The 22,850-nt window shown below is 40.2% G+C and overlaps 1 protein-coding gene across 2 annotated transcripts in view; it reads right to left on the reverse strand.

Annotated features, from left to right (window-relative positions):
* Window positions 1–590: 590 nt before the first annotated feature.
* Window positions 591–22,850, reverse strand: part of drp2 (dystrophin related protein 2) — a 51,020-nt gene continuing 28,760 nt past the window's right edge. The window contains exons 11-23 of one of the 2 annotated variants that reach the window (XM_085905518.1): window positions 20,123–20,324; window positions 17,753–17,838; window positions 15,817–15,974; window positions 13,221–13,387; window positions 12,950–13,061; window positions 12,154–12,290; window positions 10,625–10,690; window positions 6,626–6,691; window positions 5,274–5,420; window positions 3,811–4,063; window positions 1,721–1,838; window positions 1,546–1,637; window positions 591–698 (exon numbers count right to left, since the gene is read on the reverse strand). In XM_085905518.1, the coding sequence (XP_085761644.1) occupies window positions 591–698; window positions 1,546–1,637; window positions 1,721–1,838; window positions 3,811–4,063; window positions 5,274–5,420; window positions 6,626–6,691; window positions 10,625–10,690; window positions 12,154–12,290; window positions 12,950–13,061; window positions 13,221–13,387; window positions 15,817–15,974; window positions 17,753–17,838; window positions 20,123–20,324 (1,712 nt within the window). The remainder of the gene's footprint in view (window positions 699–1,545; window positions 1,638–1,720; window positions 1,839–3,810; window positions 4,064–5,273; window positions 5,421–6,625; window positions 6,692–10,624; window positions 10,691–12,153; window positions 12,291–12,949; window positions 13,062–13,220; window positions 13,388–15,816; window positions 15,975–17,752; window positions 17,839–20,122; window positions 20,325–22,850) is intronic. The other variant, XM_085905519.1, reaches the window with a different exon arrangement.

Here is a 22,850-nt window from a genome sequence, read left to right on the forward strand (position 1 = left end):
TGTATTATGACAAAGTCAAAGGTGAACAAGGAAAGTCATTTTTTGTGAAATGAAAATCAATTTGCATATTTGATTCTGAAAACAATGCCTTGATCCTCTAAAAATAAAACAACTACATTGTTAAAAAAATATGCCCTTTGTTCTTGGGGAAAAAAAATCACTTTAACATCATATGCCTTTCTTTCCAATCATAGGGGATTCCAACTAGGCTATGATGATGACACGCATGATCGTCCGCAAACTATTGTGTCAGTCCCAAGCTATGACTCATGTACCCCAGGAGGGTCAGAGGACCCCAGTTTGAGAACCACTAGGAAAACCTTTCCCACCTTGAAACAGCTGTGCACATGCACACACACACATACACAGTATCTCCCTCCACTTGGCTAACTAACTCCCTGACGCTGGTTTACCTTTGGCCGGCCGACGCGGCTTCAAGCTGCAGGCTACGGAGGAGCTTAGCCAACTAGCCGGCCAGCCAACCAGCGAGCGCCGCTTGGGCCCAACAGACATCAGCCTTATGCAGTTTGCATGATTAAAAGGCTTATTAGTGCACAGGGGTCCAGTTAAGGGTTTAGCTACCGCAGCGGTCACCGTGGCCGCTGGAGCGGGACCCAAACCGGGCCAAGCGGATCTCCTGCAGCCCAAGGGCCGTGTGAGTGTCCGTTCAGGCTGTGTTTAGATGTGTGACGTGGTGCCTGAAATGAAGGGGGGGGGGGGGGGCACAGAAGCAACAGTGAGACTTTCAAAGATTTAAATATGCAAGCAGAATGTTCAGTTTCATTTTGAGATGGATTAAGAAAAAGATTCCCCTTCAAAATTCAAAGAGGCTCTCAAAGGAATTTGTTGCATTTTGTTCCCTTATTATACCCAAATGTCAAGCAAACTGTCATCTTAAATTTTGAGAATTTTTTTTTTTTTTAAATTGATCCTATTTTGGAACAAGGCTGTCACATAAAAAGTTTATGAAAGGCGCAATGAATACTTCACAATTCTTCACTTTGAGAATCTTTGCAAAATTTGAGGAAGAAATTAACAGATTCCATGTTGTAATAAGACATAAAGTATGAACAAGTGAAGGAGTGTAAATTGCCACTAAGCAGGCTGTGATTATGGTAATCCCTTTCTTTGTGGCGGCCCAGCAAATTGCTTTTTTAAATGGCACTTTGCAAAGAGCCTGACACTCTTGTGCTGAGTATGCAAGGATGCCCTCATTTCACTCCCCTTCATCACGTTTCTCAACCTCCCACTGGGGTGCAAATCATGTGTATCACATAGTATATAAGTAGTGATTTCCATTTTTTTTTTTTTTTTAGAGACGACACGTTACTTTCCATGGTTAAAAGTAGCTGCATTTGTTCCATTAAAGCTCAGTGCTGCCCATGGCGGCAAAACGTGGTACTACACGTGTGCAGGTGTGCAGATTTTAAGTTTAGACTGTTAACTGTGGAAACCATAAAAAAAAGCTGTGATACAGCGAGAGGTTTGCTCTTTCTGCCATATTCAACTTGTACTGTGTGAATGTGCGTGCGCGCTGCCGTTTACCTCACCCGGTTCGGAGGGGAAGACGTTTCTCAGTTGCTCGATGACCTCCTGGAGCTGCAGCACTGTGTCCTGCTCGTGTTCTATGTCATCACCTGATACACACGCACACATACACACTTCCAGCATGAGGAGGAAGGAGGGAGGGTGGTGGGGGCACGTGGGTGTTTTCACCGACCTGCTGCTTCCGTGTCAGTGGTGTCCCTGCTGGCCGCACCCCCGTGGTGTCCCCCTCCAGACACGGGCGAGGACAAAGTCGACGGTTCTGACCCGTTGGCTTCGGAATCTTCTTTGGGCTGTTTGCACGAGCACCACATACACACACACACATGTATTATTATCCTAATTATCAAAACGAGAAGGGCACTCAGTTTAAGGGGTCAGTGTCGGCAACATGCCCCTGCCCCCAATGAGTTTCTGTCCCTCCTGCTGCGCCAGCCTTCAAAACACCAACAAAAATATCATTTATTTTCAAGAGAAAAAAAACAGCACTCTAGCTGCTTTATAAAAACATACAATAAGAATAAAATAAAGTAGGATGTTGAGAATTAAAGCATTTGTCTAGCGTGATAACATGCTTCATTGTAATTCTTTGTGCTGCTCCTTTTGTCGGCCACCAGGGGCAGTGTAATAAATACAGACTGACATTTGATGATGAAACAGAAGACATGTAATATTGTCATGTTTTAGGAAAGGATAAAAAAAAAAACACTCTTGCAGATAGGAACTAGCTATAACGCCAATGAGCAGTTTCCATGAAAAACTTGACTTGGCTTTGACAAAAGAAAAACAATATTTTGATATTTACTAAATAAATATTGGAAAAAAATCTGCAAATGGGTGAACCCTCTGTGTGTGCAGGGGTCCATTCTGTATGCCTGTAAGTATTTTAAAATTGCCTGACTACATGTGTTGCTCCACCATTTGTATTATATTATCTTATTGATGCTATTCAGCACTGTATTTTAATAATAAATCGATATTGCTGAAAAATTAAGTAGTAATAAATAGAATAATTAATTATCTACAAAATACATTTTGAATACTGTTGTAAACAAAGGTGAGTGAGCAAGGTCACAGAGTAGAATAGAGTGCTCAGACCATCCCACACAAAAGCCTTTTTTTCCCTGATCCCATTTCCTGAGGAAATGGAAGTGCAATCCTGGTCCAGGGAGAAAAGGATTATATGAATTTGAAGACTTTTTTGAAATGGTTGTATTCCTTCACTGCTTTTTTTATGCGTCTATTTCTGGAAACTGCTACTTCCCGACTAATCGAGCCACCTGTGTCATTTTGTGCAGCGTGCCGCACACATGTTTTGCTCTTATTACAACTATGATTGACAGCTCCTACTTACAGCTTAATTCCTTTGATAATATTCTTCTGCATCTTATCCTCTCCTCCTGTATAGCGTATCATTGACTTCCACTCCCACTGCCGGCGCTGCATTTCGCTCCCAACGATGTATTTTTACTCATAGATTTTAATCTTGCGCCCACTTTTACATATTCTTTATCATCAAAAGCATGCACGAGGAACCGTAATACCTGCCGAGCGCATAGAAATGCGGGGAAAGCTGTTCAAATTGTCTGCGGGTGTTTTCAAATCAAACCTGCAGCCACACGCAAACGTCGCACATTTTTGGATAACGGTGGAAGAAAGGAAATGATTGCTTCACTGAAAAATAGAGATGCAAAAGAGTGAACCAATTTTGGAAATAAACAGCCTGTAAGTCTTCTAATGTAAATATTCAGTAGAGGTTCTCATTCACTTCAAGGAAACCTAGTCAACATTTTTTTTCCCCAGGTGTCTGAATAGAATGTTGGTAGGAAGCTTTTCATCAAAATAGTCCAATTACAAAATACTTTAGGGCAGAAGAGGGTAATCTTTTAAGAAAGAACAGATGGGACATGTTATTTGGAGATGAAATGCATGTTTTTGGGATGTGGGAGAAAACCGGAGTGCCCGAAGAAAACCAATGCAGGCATGGGGAGAACATGCAAACTCTACACAGAGGTGGAATCAAAGCCACACCCTCCGAACTGTGAGGCGGACGTGCTAACTAGGGTGCCACCAAGCCACCCAACATATGTTACCAAATATAAATGCATTACCATTTATTAAAAAAAAATCCTAACAAATCTAACAAATAATACACATAACAAAATATATAAATTCACTGAATAGAGGAATACAAAGTTAAGCCACTCCCAAGGGGCATGGAGCTTAACGCATGGCAGTTAATTGTTACGGGAGGCGTTTGTTTACCTGAAGAAGCAGCTCTCGCAGCCTGCGCAGCTGCGACTCCAGCTGCTTGTTGTGGTCCTCCAAGATCTGCATGCGTGTCTCTAGACGCGACTTGTGCTGCCGCAGGACCCGCGCCTCGGCCAGGAGCTCTTCATCCTGCTGGCCGCCCGCCGCCGGCGAGCCCGGCACGCCCTCGCCAGCCTCCGTCAGCATGGGAAGCGATGCTGCCTCTTCGTGCTTCCACTTGAGGCGCCGGTACTCGCTTTGAAGTACCCTGAGCAGAAAGAAGTGGTATGAAATATTCGTAGGGCTTCCTATGGAGCCGTGAACGGGAAAAACAGGAGACACTCTTATAATACAAAGACATGTAAGCATGTAGTATGATATATTATATATATTAAGACCAAAAGCATTGGACACCAAAAAATATTGCATCGTGTAATGGTGTACGGATCCCAATATATTTGCCCCTGCTTGTGATTTAGGGCTATACAAATAAACTTGACTTGACTTGACTTTTCCCCCAAACTAAGAATCTTATCATCTCATCCTATACTGTATACCAATAGTTTTGCCCAAAGATGTAAGTTATTAATTTAACCTCCAGCCGGCACATTCTGTAGGAATAAAAAAATAAGATTGAAGAAATTTTGTTATCCAATATTCTTCAGCAAAAAGCAGACTAGGCTAAAATACTTCCTTCAAATTTGAGATGTCAAATTAAAATGTGCGCCACCATCTAGTGGTTAACAGAGAAATTACACCCAAAATGAAATATGTATAAAGTGTGAAATAGAAAAAGGAACTTGTGGTGGAGAAACTCACTGCATTATGTTTTAATTGGATGGTAGAAACCCTCTAAATATTGTAAACGTCCGTCTTAATACTTATGTAGTGTATATATGTACTATATATGTTATGTGAATAATGCTGCCTGGTAACTGATGTCATTGGCCAGCAGTGAATGGCCAATGTCTCTGCCAAGTAGTGCACTCACGCCGTTATGCCTCCAAATGAGCCTAGTGCATTGTACATCTTTGTTATCCTCTGTGTGGGAGACCTGCTAGACTGGAACTAAAAGATTGCTTGGAAAGATTTTCAATGAAATCACACGAACAGTGTTACTATCCTTATATGCGCATAAAAAAACATCATACGCCTCATGTTCAATAGGATTTGGAGTGTGAAAGTGTTTGTTCACTGCAGGAGGTCTGCAAGTAAGAACAGACACACTCAGAATAAGCATCACAAAATGCAAACGCACACAATTCTGTTACTCTTTGGGAGATTTATGGTGAAAAATCACTCCCTGAAATTGGACGCATCAGTGATTCCAAAACCCTTTTGGAACATTTCTAAACACAATTCAATGATTGTTCCAAGTGTTTTCAAAATATTTGAATGCTGTAAAGGGATCAAGTGAAAATAAACGCCTACATATTAGGAAGGAGCCCAGCTTTGTCATTTTTCCCTCAGCCGCTCACCTGTTTTCATTCTCCAGGCGGGCCAGGGTACACTGAAGCTGCTCCTTGTCCTGGTGCTCCAGGTGAGACAGCAGCATCAGCTGCCCGCAGGGCGAGTCGTGGTCCAAGGCCGGGCTGGGGTGACGCAGGAGGTACTGATCTTCATCTCTGAGTCGGCCCCGCACAGAAAACAGCACACTGAGCCATAGGCAGAACCAAGCCGATCCATGACAGCACCACAGAAGGCACAAGGCAACAACAACAAAAAGGCAATGGCAGGCCAGCCATGAGCACCGGAGCTTGTACCCTAGGGTGTCCAGACTTTTTCTTCCAAAGCTTGCAGAAAGAAAAAAAGATTCATGACCTTTAACTTATTTAACACCCAGAAACCATTAAAGTATCACAGGCATCAAAGAATGATGGTAGTTGTGATGAGGAGGCTACTGACAGACTCCGCCATTGAAATGGAACTCGAGTTAAATCCAAGACAATCAAGAACCATGCTTTAAAAAAAGAAAAAAAAAAGACATGCTTGAAGCAGCCTCAAGAGCTTTAACAAGCACGTACACAGTAAAGGTTTCCTTGATGAGAGCAATCACGCTGAATTCTTATTAAATCATGATACAATGAAATTACAGTTTGCAGCAGTGCAGTTTCTGCACATTGTACAGCTCCAAGTATAATAAGCACAATTGTAAACATCATGTTAATGCAATGCCACTCTGATCGGTTCAATCAACGCAGCACAATTATCTTTGTCAAGGCAGACATATATTACAGCGGTTGTTTGGATCTCGTTAGAAAGCGCACATTTCTCCGGCTCATGTCACAATGCACGTACAGCGACTTGATTTTAATGAAACGTTGATGAGAACACCTCGGCAGACAGATGCCCTGAGGTCATGGCGTCATTTACACAATTCTGTGCGGCAAACAGCCCACATGAGGGAAATGACAAACATAGTTGACAGCCCACACGTGCAAACATAAACAATAATGGGGAAAGAAATATAGAAAGTAAAGTCGTTTTTCTTTTTCTTTCTGAAATACCCCAAAATGCTACTTTAGCAATGCAGCACACATTTTCCCTAGGAAGTACATAATTACATCATAATTGCTGAATTCAATCATAGTCAATACAAAAATAGTTGACTGAAAAATAATGACATTTACATTAGTATTAGTTTAGTGGACTACTATTTGATCAAAAGTGGCACTAGTGGTGGAAAAAAACGCTCCTCAGTTTGTTGTGTCCATGTGCTGAATTTCCTTCGCTAGTCATGGCAAACATGAACATCAAGGCTATCCATCGAAGGTGACATGCACATGCACACAATGGCGTGTTTATATTGTGGAAATGGCGATATACTCACAGACTTTCATCAGGAGAAAGGCTATCTGTGAAGAAGGAACAATTCTGGTTCTCCATCTCCGCCAATCTACCGAGCCACACATAAGAGGGGAGAGAAAATGTCACATCAAATAAAAAATGCATCTACATCGACACATTTTATATGCTCCCATACAAGAGAGCTCCATTTTCCCCCTTCACACACATTTCAAAAGCACTGTGACTAGCTTTGACTCATGTGGACTGCAAGTAAACAAAAAAGATGCCCGTAAACTTCTAAGTGACAAGACTGCAGAGTGGCAGGAACAGAAAAAACAAAAAAAGTCTGCCTGAGAGAGGAAGATCAATAAAAATGTCAACAAGGAAAGACAAGTTCAAATATATATATTTTTTTAAAGTGTATGCTTTCTACCAGCAGGGAGGCAATAAAACAAGCTAGCAAGGGTAGAGTGGGCGTCAGGACCATGGACAGCGACCGTCAGTTCACCGGATGAAGACAACTGGATAAGGAAGCTCATAACTGCTGTGTGAAGACAATTACAAGAACGAGTAACTGTCATCTGACTGTTTGCTTGTGCAACACGCTGAACTAATTTGGGGCAGTGGGCATAAAAATTCTGTCAGTTCTTATCAGCCATCTTCAAGTCAAAATTACAAATATGCTGCAAACACTGTCGTCGAAGTCAATTTGAGTCGAAACCTTCAGGCTTCTCTGCTAGAAAACAACATGAATGTCAGGAGAAGCCTACTAGAACCACGGAACTGTATTTGGGGATGATCAAAGCATCTTGAATCCTGTTTCCATTATCAGTTTAATTGTGATTGTTTGATTCTGAAGAGAGACACATTCCAGTTATAAGAGGACACTTGACACATTCATTTTTTATTTTTATTTTTTCACGTTCTTAAAAAGATTTTTTTTTTCAATCACTTCATTTTTTCAGGGTTTAGGTCTGTTATTTTCTTTTAATCATCTTAGACTCACTTTTGAAGATAAACACCTAGCCATTAAACACGGGTGTGTAGACTTTTGTCCTATCCGCTGAATTTGATCATGGAGGTCTCGGCCTCATTTGTTGATAAGCAATCAAAACAAATGTTTTTTTTCTTTTGTATGATGAAAGTACGTCTGCGTTGCTTAAGCGTGTTCCAGCATGGTGCAACTGGTATCCTCCCAAGAATCGTTTTTATCACAAGATTAAATTAATTAAATGAAGCGTAATCTTCACCCAGTCAATCTTAAAAAATAACTGAAACAAAAACTGAAAACAAATAAAAAAAACGAGAGTCCTTTTGTGAAAACAATTAACTGAAAGTACCTTTAAATACTCGTTTCGGAATTATGTTTCGAAACGACATCATGCAAGGTTCTCAACTCAAATAAAAAAAAAGGAAATACCTCATTTAATTTCATCCGTCGCTGCAATGGCCACTTTAGAGTGCCTCATTGTTGGATGTGAAGTGTGTGCGTGTCAAAGAAAATGTGAAAAAACATTTTTCATGAACACTTGACCTAACCTGTTGTGGCACGCATTATGGCACGAGGCTTATACATCTTTTAAAGAGTTACTTGGTGTAAAGATTTACCGAGTTTCCTTCCAAGCAGAAGAATGCCAGTATATCCTTATTGCTGCATCATCAATACTATCTTAAAAGATGGTTGAACACTAACGCTGAGGATTTGAAGGCCCAAAGCCATTCTAAAAAAGACAAGCAGAGTGCATTGCACATTGCTTTTTTTTTTTTATATATAATTGGACGTGAAAGGAAATGGAAGAAATAATGACAACCCGCAGCAGAGTTCTGAGCAGCAGATTTTCTTCACATCTAGCCTTTAAAAAAAGGTTGCATTGTATAAGAGCTGATGATGAAAGACATGTACTTGTGTGGCTTGCTGTGACACGAGGAGACGGAAGGAAGAAGGAAAGTCTGCGGCTAGATTTGTGAAAACATTGTGTCTTTTAACAACTATTTCAATCACTCACTGGCCAGGAAATTTCAAGACTTTTATAGAATACATTCAATTAGTAATTAAATTAAAAATCACGGCACGGGGAGAACTAACTAACTAACTAACTAACTGACTGACTGACTGACTGACTGACTGACTGACTGACTGACTGACTGACTGAATAAATAAATAAATAAATAAATAAATATTATTATAAAAAAAAAATCTTCTTGGAGAATTTTACGAGTCAGCGAGGTGCCTTTCAGAGATCCCCATTACAGCCCCCATATTTTATTTCTTTAAAACAGTTGTTTACCAAAGTGGTGAGCAAGCGTCAATAATTAGGTCATCTATGGTCTTTAAAATTGATTATATGCTTTCTCAGATGTGCCAATTGGTTGAGTAGGTAATTAGCCACATAGATAACGGGTGGAGGCAAAGTGAAATCTCAGCACAGGGTGAAGGGAGTCAATAAGTTGTCGAATCCTATTATGATGGTGTTCGGATCTGGAAGTTCAGCTGAATGGCTGCTTTTTTTTTTTTATCCAGTTACAAACCAGTGTGCATGTTTGACAACGTATTGTGCAAGAAAAGGAGAAGTAGCATTGAAATTAATCATGGAGTCAAAAAGATGAGTTGTGAAATGCAACACGCTGAGACGGATGACGTTAATAAAACAAAATAAAAAAAACGTTTTAAATAGATGGGAATTTTGCAATGTTGTGAAGGAAGGCTACATATTTAATCATGTCTCCTCTTTTAGGAATTTAAAGAGTTACTGTAATTTGTTGGTTTGGTTTGGGTGAGTGTTGGAAGTAGTGGAGGCAAACATTGACCCTTATAAACTGTTCTGGTCAAATCTGACCTACTTTGACAATTGACAGCAGCAAAACCAGTGTAAAAGTTTTTTTTTTTTTTTTTAAATGACCCAAAACATACAAAAATCATAAAACACCACCCACATATTTGCAGATATTTTTGGGGAAGTTTTCCACCATCATTAGTAAAATTAATTGTAATGTGGCAAAAAAAAGTACAAAAATAAAATAAAAAATGGAGAAATGGAGTGATGCAATGGAAAAAGTAGGTTATTTCATCACTTGCTACGTTGCTTAAAACTCATTCAATCATAAATCATAAAAAGAATGGAATTGACATAAGCATGAAGGATGGTATTGCAAAAAATTTGATATGGATCACAATGTGTGGATGGAATACAAGCAATATAAAAGTGCTGAGATCTGTTCTTGATAAAATTAGCACCAAATGAGCAGTTAAATCAGATAATAGTGCAATAAGGAGGATTTAAAAAAAGTAGATATACAACATCCTCGCAGGAACAATATACAACAGCTCACTTTGCACCACATATACTCTGGCCGGATTTATGTGTGTGTGTGCGTGTGTGTGTGTGTTTAGCCTTCAGGGGTGCAGCAAGTTCTGTTTCTAATCTGTCAAAGAGACACTGATCCTTGAGGACGGCTCCCAGGTGACCAGTGGGCTCAGCAGCCAGGCCACTAACAAGCCACTGGGCACGCTGGATGCCGCTGACCTCCAACCGACCCCCCCCCAATACCACACCCACCCACACTACATAACACATATGCTGTATATACACTAATAACACAACAAGCTGTTTGAAATCATCTAATGTCTGTACTGAAGGCAAGACTCGCTGGGGTTCTAAAAAACTGCATTGTGTATGTCAAAAATGCATGTTCACCGGGAAAGCTGGCAGCGAATGGATTTTGACATGACAATGTTATCCTAAAAAAAAATCAATGACTTTTAATCTCAACAAAATCAATTTTTGCTCTTGTAAAGATTATAGTTTTTTTTCTCGAAAAAAATAACTTGAATTACAACTTTCTACTCTCCCTAGAAAAAAATTATTATTGTAACATTGCAAGACTAAGTAGAAGCACAAGCTGGATCAATATTTCAATCAGAGCCTAGCAGGGATCAGGAAAAAGCAGAGGCGGCAAAAACATGGAAGCAGGGGAGTTGGATTAAGAGAGCAGAAAGCGAGGTTGAGGGAATTTGAAAACGGCGGCGCAGCTAGAGACGTACCTGCTGGCATAATGCTCAATCCTGCTGTGCGTGTCTGCATGGGGCAGTTTAGGGGACGAGCAGGGCCTGGGAACAACAATGACAGTGTAAAGACATCATCACAAGTACATATAGGTTGGCACAATGAAAAACTAATCCACACCAGGATAAGCCGGAACAAGCAAGTCAAAAGGTTAATACTGTAGTGATCAATTTTTCTTTATTAATCTGGCAGGACGTTGTTGAAGTGGTGCGGGCAACATGATCCCCCCCCCCCCCCCCCCCCCACACACGTATCGCACCATATCACACAAGATGGATGCAGTCACACACACGTATCGCACCATATCACACAAGATGGATGCAGTCTCATAAATTGTGTTGCATATTCCGCTAAAGTATTTTTTTCACAATTGTTTTGTCTGAGTTGTGTTGGAATTCGAAACTTGGTTCCACCTTTTCTGTATAGAGTCTCTCTATCCTCTGCCCAGGTGCAGTTCTAATGGGGCAAAGGAAAACCCTTTTTTGTCTTTGGCCACCCCAATGTCTTAGTAAGGTTTCACTTCCACTGTGTCATTGCCATTCGTGTATCATATGCTGACTTAATATCCTGTGACGACAGAGAGGACCATGGTCCATATTTTTGGAGTATAAATCACACTTTTTTTTTCATAGTGCGACACATCGCTAGTTTAACATGTGTCTTCCACCATGACATGGATTTACTGTTTACAGCACTAAGATGCGCACTAACCAACCGGGTTTCTACCAATGTGATGCAGGATTCTAGTTTAGTGAAGCTTTTTTTTTTTTTTAACTAAAAACAAGAATTGTGATGATGTTGGTCTGGTTTTCCTCAATCATCTCATAGGCAGTTTTGTGCTTGATTCCATTATCAGATGTTTACAGTTTGTTCCCTTGACTAAAAATCTCCCTGTTTATTTTAAGGAGCCTTTAAATAAAAGATCCAAATAGCCAAGTTCAAACGAGGTCAAAGAGACTGATGATATTACATCACATTCACAAGCTGCCAGCGTGCCGGCCCATAAACACGCTAAAGTGGGCACACGGACCGCCTGCAGCTCTGCTTCCTGATGACTTCACGGATTTTAGTCTCATTGCTCTTGTTTTTCTCCCTTTGGCTCAAATGAGCTCACGTGAGCATTGTGTGTGAGCGGGATAGCATTATGGAGATGTCGAGCGCTTCCTTTCAGCCAAATAGTCGGAGCATGATAATCAGCCTCTGACTGCATGCGTGTGTGTTACACATGAAAATATTTTTTACGATCTCAACCCGTGTCGTTTGCTTATTTTTTTATTTTTATTGTCCAAAATCATCATCATCTCTGCGTTGTCTATTAATTATATTGAATCATATAATTTTACGTGTACCCAATTTCATTCATTTTGGTGGTGTTTGTTTTGAACACTGTTTCTAATTAATTGACCACAATCTCTTTTTTTATTGCTGGGCAATACATAAGAAGGAAGTCAGCTGGGTATTTGGTATATATTTAAAATCAAATTTTGTTGGAAAAAGTTGGACTCACGTCTCTGAGCTGTCAGCCTCCAGCACAGACTGAACAGGCAGGTAACCTCTCTGAGGGTGTTTGGTGAAGTACTGCTTTGATCTGAATTTGTTCTTCAGAGTCTTGGCAAAGTCCCTCATCTTCTCTCCTGAAGTCGTCTGGAGTTGGATGAAGGCAGAGACCGGCGGCGGAAGGACGGCGAGTGCAGTGCATGGCGGGAGAAGAGAGGTTAGAAACTGATTCAAGAAATTTTTATTCCTTTTACGTGTTGAAAATAACTCCACAGATAGAAATTGGATGTTACGGACAATAAATAAAGACAATACTTTCAATTTTAGCCTCCACCATTCAACCTATTGGATTGGAAGCCCTGTAAAGTGAGCAGTTTTTCATCTATAATATAGGATGTTAAGTCATCCGTGTAACCGGCTACTAAAAAAAATATATTGATCCGTGAATAAAAGAAGTTAGTATACCATATTTCATACGTCAGAGTGAATATCAATGCCTTGTCTTCTCCTCTTGTATTAAACTGGAGCTTCAAGTACAATGTTGTTGAACACTGGCGTAGGTAGATGAACAAACTGAAAGATCTTGCAGTGGATAAATAATCTTTGGACCAGTTAAGTGAAACTGAATCATTTCTCACAGCACATCTCTCACTTCACAGTGGTTGGGACTCACTGACTGACATAATATATGCTCAAAGAAGCACAAGCCCCATGTGCCATGTGTTCAAAGTAAAAACTGGCAGATGTTGATATAATTGGGTCTATCAAAGTTTGATCAAATGGCCATGTGTAAACATTTGTCTTACTGGGGTGTAGTACTCCATGATGGGGTAGTGCAGCTTCTTGCCCTTGGTAGTGCGTCCGGTTAGAAAACACGTCTGGCAGATGTCCACGTTGAACTGCTTTAAACTGCGATATCTGCCAAGAGCAATAAAACGCAACGTGAGCTCGCAGAGTGAAGGCTTAACGCTGAGATTTGGTTTCGTTCATGCCTAATTATTCCGTTACGGCCACTGGTTGACCTGAAATTTCCAAATTCTTTTTGCCACTAAATGAATGAATGACATTTCCACCTGCCTGAAACCCTTGATGGGACATTGTTTGCAGATGTAACATTTGGCCTGGTGCTTGGTGGACTCGGCCGCGGTCACCCGGTGGAGTACGGGTAGCCAAACTAACGACTGTGGCTCCAGGCTCATCCATTCCAGGAAGTGAGCCACCTCAATGGCAGGTTTTCCTGAGGCCTGCACACACACAAACACAAGTGAAGAGTGTGGATGTGGCAGATTGTAAAGAATCCAAATATAGGACAGGAGGCGGGCAGGTACATGATGTTATGAGGAGAGAAGGTGCATTCGAGGCAGTTCAAAACAAGAACACGGGTGGTACAGAGAATGAGAGCACGCAGACATGGTTGGCTTCTGAGATGTTGTTTAAATAGAGAATTAAAAATGATAGCACAATTAGGAAGGCTTTTTTTTAGTGTGTCTGAGAGGCTAGTAGCAAAAGTTGTTTCACAACTGACCAAGAACAGCTCCACTTCAGAGTCTAAGAATCTGAAGTACAACACGCACACGAGTGTGTCTGAGCGGTTGCGTCACTCTCGGCGAGACGCCTTTTTGAGAATTGCAAGATGGGATCAAAGTGAAGATATCCTCATAAAGCAGCAACTTGCTAAGCGATGAAAATCGTCGGTGTGCTAAATTCTCATTAAGTCAGCATCTGAGATGCATTAAGAGGTTGATTTCCCCCGGGAGCTTCCTCCGCTGCTCAAGTAGAGCTGCATCATAAATACATGCATGTGTGTATGTGTGTGTGTGTGTGTGTGTGTGTGTGTGTGTGTGTGTGTGTGTGTGTGTGTGCTGATCTCACAGACGGTGAGCTTTAAAGAAAGTGTAGCCTCTCCTGGGATAAAAAATGCTTTTCTAACATACCCTTTTTCTTCACTGCAAGAGGTCAAATGAAGTTACATTTCCATCAAGCGATAAAGTTCAATTTGTCACTGTAGTGTGTGCTAAAAATTAACTTTGATCTAAAATGAAATATCTATGAATAAACTTGTCTAATGAGCTTCTGCTGGATTTTAAAAACAGCGTGATTACAAAGTGTAGCCAAAGGAAAAACAAATCAATCACTACATATCTTGACGATGAACTTGTCATGTACAATCATATTTTATCTCAGGGTATCAGACTTAGTTGCTCTTAAACTCGTAATGTACAGTCATTTGTCTCCGTTAATGTATTTCCCTAATACTTAATGAGGCTCATCACAGTTTAATAATTGAAATTGTCATCTCCAGAACCTTGGGCCTTCTTCGACAGGCCCGTGTAATTGCCTTAATTAATTGTACCTGAGCGGGTTCACGAGGTGATTATATTTAAGATTACAATCTCAGATTTACACGTCTCCATTTACATCTCACTTGTTACAACCTGAAGATTATGCTAATACCTGACTTCATCAATATGAGCAAACTGAGTTGTGAAATCATACATTGATATGTTGCAACTGTCGTACACGTACCGGAAGAGAAACCTTTCGTGATTGTTATGAGCAGGCCCTTCAACAAGTAATTCTCAATTACATTGTAATATTTAGTGGAGTTCTTCAAGTTCCACAGTTTTTCTACCTCCAAAAAATCATGATCAGTCAAAATTTCAAGGCAACAAACCTGAACCACAGTTTGTTTTTTTTAATAATTGTATTGTCTTTTAAAATATTTTTTTGAGTAGAGCCAGAGTTTAAAAACAATGCTGCTTCGTCACTATTTAATTGTCTTGTTTTATGTTTTTTTTTTTTAATGAAGCATTTATATATATTAAATAATGAATCGTATACTGCAAGTGTCTAAGTTGTTCATGGAAATATGATTTTGCCAACATATTAGTATTTCATACGCGCGTTAGACCTAGTTCATGGCCACAAATGAACATTTTTGCACACATTATGACCACAATTAATGCATTGTCTGAGACTGTTAAACAAAAGGCACCTTATTTTAAACTTTAGATGTGCTTACTTTTGGTCAAGGATATTTGAGAGTTTTTGCTGTTCTCAAATGAACTTGAAAGTAATATAAAGTGCATGGGTTTACAAAAGGTCAGGGGGGGGGGGGAGATCAGGCCAGCTTGAAATCATGAATTTGAGCCTCGTGACTATTCCAGCGCTGCTTCTATATTTGGAGCCTTTCATAAACTTTAACAATACTCTACATACATAAATGTGGGTTGAACTCTTCTGTACACATCTGCACACGGATTTGTAATAGATGGTAAAAGTCATCTCATAATTTCCATTAAAGTGACATTTAATCTCCAACTAAATGACATCGAGCAAACGGCAAAGGGAATTGATTTTTAATCAGCCATGGCTAATAGGACAAGCATGGAACAGAATAGACTGCATGATTAGGATGAGTGTCGAATATCAGGTAGGTAAAATTCACCAATCCTCCGGTTGACTATTTAATTAACATTGAAAAATGATGCGCCGTCCCCATCAGAATGTTGTGAGGTCAAGTTCACGCAACCCACTTTGGATGTCATGCAGACAAATGATACATCAACAATCTCTCAATGACTTGTATCTTCAATGATGTTGTTTTGGTTTTCTGAAAATAATTGGCCTTCTTATGGGTTTATATTTGTGATCAGCTTCCCACTGGTCTCACCATGCGGAAGCAGCTGCGTACACTTGGCTCCACATTGCTGCCCCCAAAAGCGGCCACTTCGCCCAGCTGGCGAGGGATTTGGATGGCCTCGTGGAGAAGCAGGCTGAGGTGACGCTGGTCTGTCAAACCTCCGTTGCCAGACACTTGACGGAATAAATCTGCCACCGTACAAAAGAAAAAAAAGGAAATGTTATTGATATTACTCGTTAGGCTATGATTATTTTTTTTTACCATGTAATAAAAAAATTATCTACCACAAAAAGGCTACGTTTCAAAACTGGGTGAAGTTTGATGCGTAGTATTTTCACAGAATTCACAACATCCTAAAAATGCTGACAGAAGCATTATAAAGTCAACCTTAGCGTTCTTCATACAACAAGCTTTAAAACCTCCATGTTAAACACACTCTTACCCATAAACATGAGCAAGCATTTTAAAACGTTTGAGATATGATGACATGTTTTATGGCAGTATATACACTTATTTAACCACTGGCCTGTAACAGATGCTGCCTCCAATAAAATTACAATGTTTGGAAAATTCACACAACTGTTTGAGAAAGATGCTGACTTGTCATTTTGGAGGTTGTAAATTGTAGTGCTGGCTTGAATTGTCAGGTATACTTCCTCATTTTCTTGTTATTTTATGTGAGCTAACATTGCTCATTGTTTATGCACATAGACTAAAGTATGCTAATTTTGTGTTCATGTCAATTAATTGGATTGTCAAGGTAGTGTAATAAGTGCCACAACCTCTTCTAACAAATTCGATTCATTGTTTTCTCTGAGTATCTACTTTGTGTATTTGCATGAGTGAGAGCGGACTTGGATATTAATGCAACAATTGTAGTGGACTAACAGTGACGGCGTTACGAGGGGATTAAAAGGCAGCATCTGTGTTGATGGCCATCTGAGGCAAATGCTTAACATCTAAGTGTAAATATTTTTTCTTAAGAGTGACATCTGGAGCTCGGCGAGCGCGACAACCAACTGCTAAGGACGCTTCATGGCTGCCTAACCTCGGGGAGGTTTTAACTGAGGAGATGTTCTGTTGCTCAATCTACACAGATGGTGCTTTGACTGTGAGTCATCTTTGTAAATGTTTCTCTCTGTCGTCGATGTTGTCTTGGGTGGTAAATCAACGGCTACTGGCCAGCTGCTTCATGGCCCAGCTGTGAGGCTCCTAAAACGCACTTAGTAGTGAAATAATCAAGTACAAATATGTGGATGATATACTGAGGGAATTTTCAGCAAGCTCTATTTCACCCGAGTATTTATTTTTTTGATGCTTTCTTTACATTTAAGCCCCAGTGGAGATGCAACGATTAAGTTCTTAATCGACAACTAAATCAATCGGTAGTGATAATCGATTAATTGTTTCAATACTTTGAATTCAAATTTGTTCACACCCTTTGAATACAAACCAAAACAGTAACTGAATCATAATTATATTGAATTGTTAGAGCAGAAAACATCAAGTCCTGTTTTGAATAAGGGGATGAAAATTAAAACATGCTTTTTCTCCTCTGATTTGTTAATTAATCGACAAAATAATTGACAGATTCATTGATGAGTTAATTACTCTTTACTTTGACTTGCTTTTTTTGCCTGCTGCTTTTCTTCTTTTTTTACTTCTACTGAAGTACAAATGTTCAACCACTTTTTCCACCTTTGACTTTAACATCCCCCACTTGTAAGTCAAACATCCCGGCATATTTTACAAGGGAAAAGAGGAGAACGGCTAAGAGGACAAATGCCAGCAAGAGGCACAAAGAGTGAACGTGAATGGACTTTGGTGCTGAGCAGTCCTTTTACGGCTTGGCGTGGAAGAAGCAGCACCTGCCATTAATGTCAGCAGCAGTCGAATTGTCCATTAAAGCCTTTGAGCGTCTGTATGTAATGGCTACAATCAGTGGCTGGTTGCATTACTCACTCACATTTGTATTTCTCTTGGACGTCGGCGTTACACAAGCTCACCAGGCCCATCTTGAAGCTCAGCACACGCATCTTGCCGTTGCGAGCGCTAACAGGAATGAAGGATAGAACAATAAACAATGCACAGGCAGCCATTAGTGATGGCTCCACGCTTTGCCCAGGGAGAGGAACAAAAGTGAGGACGAATTACGCGGGTCACGGCAGGACAGCACAGGTCAATGCAATGGTGTGAAATTGTGTTAGGGACACATCCACACTTTAAACACTGTGTGGACTTGAGGAATTGTTCTTGGGGTTGTGCCTCACACGGAGATAATGTCTTCACACAAAGAGAGGTGCACACATGCATGCAAACTGTTCCTTTTCAAAGGTCTGAGGGTCCGAAAGAAAAAGATTGTAGTGTGTATTTTTGGTTCATTTAAAATGAAGTTCATAAGGAAAGGGAAAAGTTATCTCTATCATTGCAAACGTTTGGCGACTCTTCACCACACGCCAAGCACATCTTCCGATGCAGTACAATAAAAAATAATGAACACAGAACCGGAAACGTGGTGCGATTGTCAAGGAAGAAGTAAATTGCAACCAAGGTAGAAAACTGGTGACAATGACAATGAAGAATATAGGATATAGAATATAATATATCTATATACGTATAGATACATAGATACATAGGTACATACTTACATAGATACAGAGAGAGAGAGAGAGAGAGAGAGAGAGAGAGAGAGAGAGAGAGAGAGAGAGAGAGAGAGAGAGAGAGAGAGAGAGAGAGAGAGAGAGAGAGAGAGAGAGAGAGAGAGAGAGAGAGAGAGAGAGAGAGAGAGAGAGCGAGAGAGAGAGAGAGAGAGAGAGAGAGTCAAATTTCAAATGGCAGCAAAACTGTCAGGAACTCATTAAAAATGATCTTATTTCACTTAAGTGTAAGAAATGTTCTGAAATGTTCTTGAAAAAATATTCTACGTTTATTTGTGACGTAATGGTCATTGTTTCTCTATTGTGGTCTATGCAAACTGTTTTGAAACTTTATTCTGCTTGCAATGTGAACACTATAGTCGAGAAGGGCAAACGCATTGATCAACACTGCGTGCCATTGTTCATATTACCGAGATAGCGTGCAGGCGCAGCCGGGAGAGAACTCCACGACTGTAATGAGCAAAAATTGGAAGGAGCCGTAAGCTTATCATATTAGCGGTAGAACCGGGGAATGGAGCAGATCAGACCTTGCGTCAGTGGGAAGGAGATTATAATTAAATCAACTTTGCCAAGTTGAGTGTTCCTCAACTGCATGCGGGTAGAGAGAAAAAGCGAGGTCACCTTTCACGAGGGAGCGAATACTCAGTTAAATGATTAAAGTCACACGAGAAGTCAAAGAGAAACATTAACTGGAAGCTGGAGTGCATCCAGAGACACATAAGGAGGCAACTGGCTGTCATCTCCTTTCACACACACTCTGTCTTGCGGCGTTTCCATTTTAAACACCGCTGCTGCACACCAGGACACTAACCCCGTGTACAGACTGAACAAATGGAGTCAGCCGTGATGTAATGAGACACTCAAAGCAAAACCAAGACAAGTGAAGACCTCAATCAAGGCTGTGAAATCAATGTGTGAACCATTGCAATTGACTATATTATTAGCTCACATAAATAGAGTTTGTTCAAAATTAGACGGTGCTCTACATTGGGGTTTCCTGGGATCCCTTGAAGGCAAGATATTTTTCCAAGGACCCCCATCATTATCCTACTTCTCAATTACAAAATGGTATTTAGGGGAGCACATAGGAGCTAGGATTATGAGTCTTTCTTTTTTGATATACTGTAAAACCAAAGTTTCCCAAAAAATTGACTTTCACAAACATACACATCATATTCAGAGGCACCTCTGTTATTTAATCGAAACCCAAAAGCAATTGCTGGAATTTATGCAGCGGGTGAAGTCTCTGATTGTCTAATTAGCAGTAAGTACTAAAGACCAGAGCACAGAATTTATAACACTCATGAGATTCCTCTATTGTGTTTATGTTTTCAGCACCATCTTTTTTTTTTTTTTTTTACTCTTTGGAGACGGTAAGAAATAGACAATAAGAAGCAAAAATATGAGGTTGAAAGTTAGTGTGAAAAAGAGGATTTGTCTCAGAAGGCAAGATTGATCCGTGCACTATTGGAGCTTTAGTCGTGTTGTGATGCTTTAAAGACGTCTGTACACAAAGCCACCGAGACGGTAAATACGCTCGCTGGAGGAACAATATTTTTTTTTTTACAGCAATTGTAGATATTATTGTGCTAGCGTCAGGATGGCAATGACGTCGTGGCATTAGCTAGCAACCAATCAAAATGTTCTGATGTCAGCTGTTTTTTTTTTTTCCAGCCTACCTGTCATAGACGTTGAGCAGCCAATTGAGACACATGTCCACGCAAAGCGGAATGTTGACCTGGACGGTCCTCTCCTCCTCCAGCTTCTCGTAGAGCGCCGTCAGGCCGTGGATGACCTCCACCACATCCATCACGTGCTCCGCCTGATGAAGCTCCTGTTCCCGGAACACCTCGGAGAGGTTGCTCAGTGCCACTAAATCCACTAAGGATACAGATGAGCACACACAAGACACATTCAGTACAGGAGACAAGCCTTTTCTTTTTCAGGGCTAGTGTTGCATTGATTGATTGATTCCATCAGCTTCAGTAAAGTGCATATTGTGATTTTTTTCTTCATTTTGAATGTGCCTTTATTAATACATGTCCATTTCCTTGAAGCTTATGGGAGGTAAAATTACCTAAAAAAATATGTGAATGCTTCTTTTTCTCACAGATTTTCATTTAGCATCATATCTGCCTTGATAAACAGGGGTTCATTGTCAAGAAATGTCCTAGAATCACAAGGAATAAAATGAATGCATTATTGTTATTCTTTAATATATTCTCTTTAATGAGATGGGAGGTTTCTCTGAACTCCCTTTTCAACGCCAGCCTTGTATTGATCAGAATAATAATGCTTAGGGGTTGCCATAGCAAAGTTATGCATGGATGCCGCTGCACATTACACTCCAGAATGCCAGAAAGTCTTAAGATTTCATTCTCCCTTGCACAGATTCAAGAACACTATGCACAGGATCTAGCAAAGCAACCACATAATATGATCGAGTCTTATCCATGTTTCACAGTTATTTGATGCAGCCTTTATATTGGATCCGTCTATGATGTGTTTTTTCTCTTTAATAATCATTTATCCATGGATGTATAACAGTGTCTTTTAAAAAAAAAAAAACAAGGAATAGGGTAGTCCATTGTTTTGTCAGATGAGCACCTATAGCAGTTTTCTGTTGCCTGTTCAAAGATTAGGAAAACTGAATTTATCCAGTATATCATAAAAATAAAAATAAATGAAGGTAACGTGTATTTTTAGCACCTATTCAGTGTCATATACGGAACATAAAGGTTCAATTATAATTACTAACCCACTTTCATCATTCAAGCCTCAATAAATGCAAACACGGCTGATTCAGCCTTTTATTTTTACCCACTTAAGTGGATGCTTCGAGAGCTGTGACAAAAATGTGATCCTCCCACTCCTGAACTAATTTGATGGCGCGTCCCTATCGAGTAGCTCAAAAGGGTACGCGTTGACGGAAAGTATAATTGAGCCGATCAATAGCGGGGTTGGAACTGAGGACGCAATCACCTAAAAATATGTTTCAGGATGCGCTCTTTTATGCCGTACCACTCAGCAATCGTGCGGTGGGAAGTTAGCCAGACGGCCAGCCAATTAAATCCTCGGCGTCAAAGACTGAAGGAGGGATGAGGAGATAAGAGAGTGGACAAGAGGACGAGTCACTGAAAGACACTTTGGTGGAGTTTGTGCGCAGATCCAGCCCATGAATGCAGGAAGTGTCAAAGTACTTTGGAGAAGAGGCAGGCTGAAGGTTAATGGAGGTCAAGCCATCGAGCGAAAGAGGACATCACAAATCACGATGCTATTATATGACCATTATCGTATTAGCATCTCGACTATCCCAATAATTCACAGCGCAGAACTAGGAAGTGCATATCATTTATAATGTATGGATTCCTGATTCAAGAAATGCACTCGCTGGCCACTACATTAGCTTTACCGGTACTTTTCACTAACCCCATGGGGTACGCGAGCAATACTTTGGAGGTCAGCAAAATTATTTGCAATAACATAGGTCATTTATTAAAGCAATGGAAATAACAAGGAGGTCACTACACCGAACACATGCCACATACAGTCCGACAGGATAGCTAAATTACACAACTCGGTATTTGCCTTGTAGCATTATCAGCAAAGTGATTTTTTGTTTTGTTTTCAGATACCAAGAAAATAATTCAACAACTAAGAAGCTTTTGTTGATTGCCTGATAATTCACACTTATTGAATTTTTTTTTCAGCAAGTGCATTAACATTATTGTGACAGTATGTAAAAAAAAAAAAAAAAACGGCTCTCATGCAGTTTACGGGGCTACAATTGTATTCAGTAATCAGATTACTATTTCTGTATTGAATGGCTAAAGTATTTTGTAGTGCACTATAATGTGATGATTTTATGACTTTTGTGATTTTTTTATTGTGGTTGTAGTTGGTAGTGTAATCTGATGAATATGTCGTCTGTCGTGTGATGGATTTTCACATTCAAATGTTAGAGCACAATTGAGTGCACGTGTATATATATTTTAAAAAATGTCAAAGACATGCAATCTACAACTGGGTCCAAGAATCATATTTCTTGTGGCCCAATAGCTTCAGTATGCTTTAATCACACACACACACACACACACACACACACACACACACACACACACACACACACACACACACACACACACACACACACACACACACACACACACACACACACACACACACACACACAGGAGGCAATATTATAATGTAACTTTGCTACTCAACGAATCTGTGATTAAGATGTCTGGCCACTGCAAAAAGTAATGACCTCGCAGTATTTTTAATGCATCATCCCCAGAAGCGACGATGCTGTCTCCTATCGGATAACACCTCCATTTAGAAGCATTACTTCTCTTGAGAAATGGCTTGGATGTGAGAGATGTTCTGGTGCCGTAACAAGGGCTT

The sequence above is a fragment of the Syngnathus leptorhynchus genome, chromosome 2 (genome assembly GCF_054491065.1).
Source record: "Syngnathus leptorhynchus isolate UIUO chromosome 2, UIUO_Slep, whole genome shotgun sequence".
Taxonomy (NCBI): Eukaryota; Metazoa; Chordata; class Actinopteri; order Syngnathiformes; family Syngnathidae; genus Syngnathus; species Syngnathus leptorhynchus.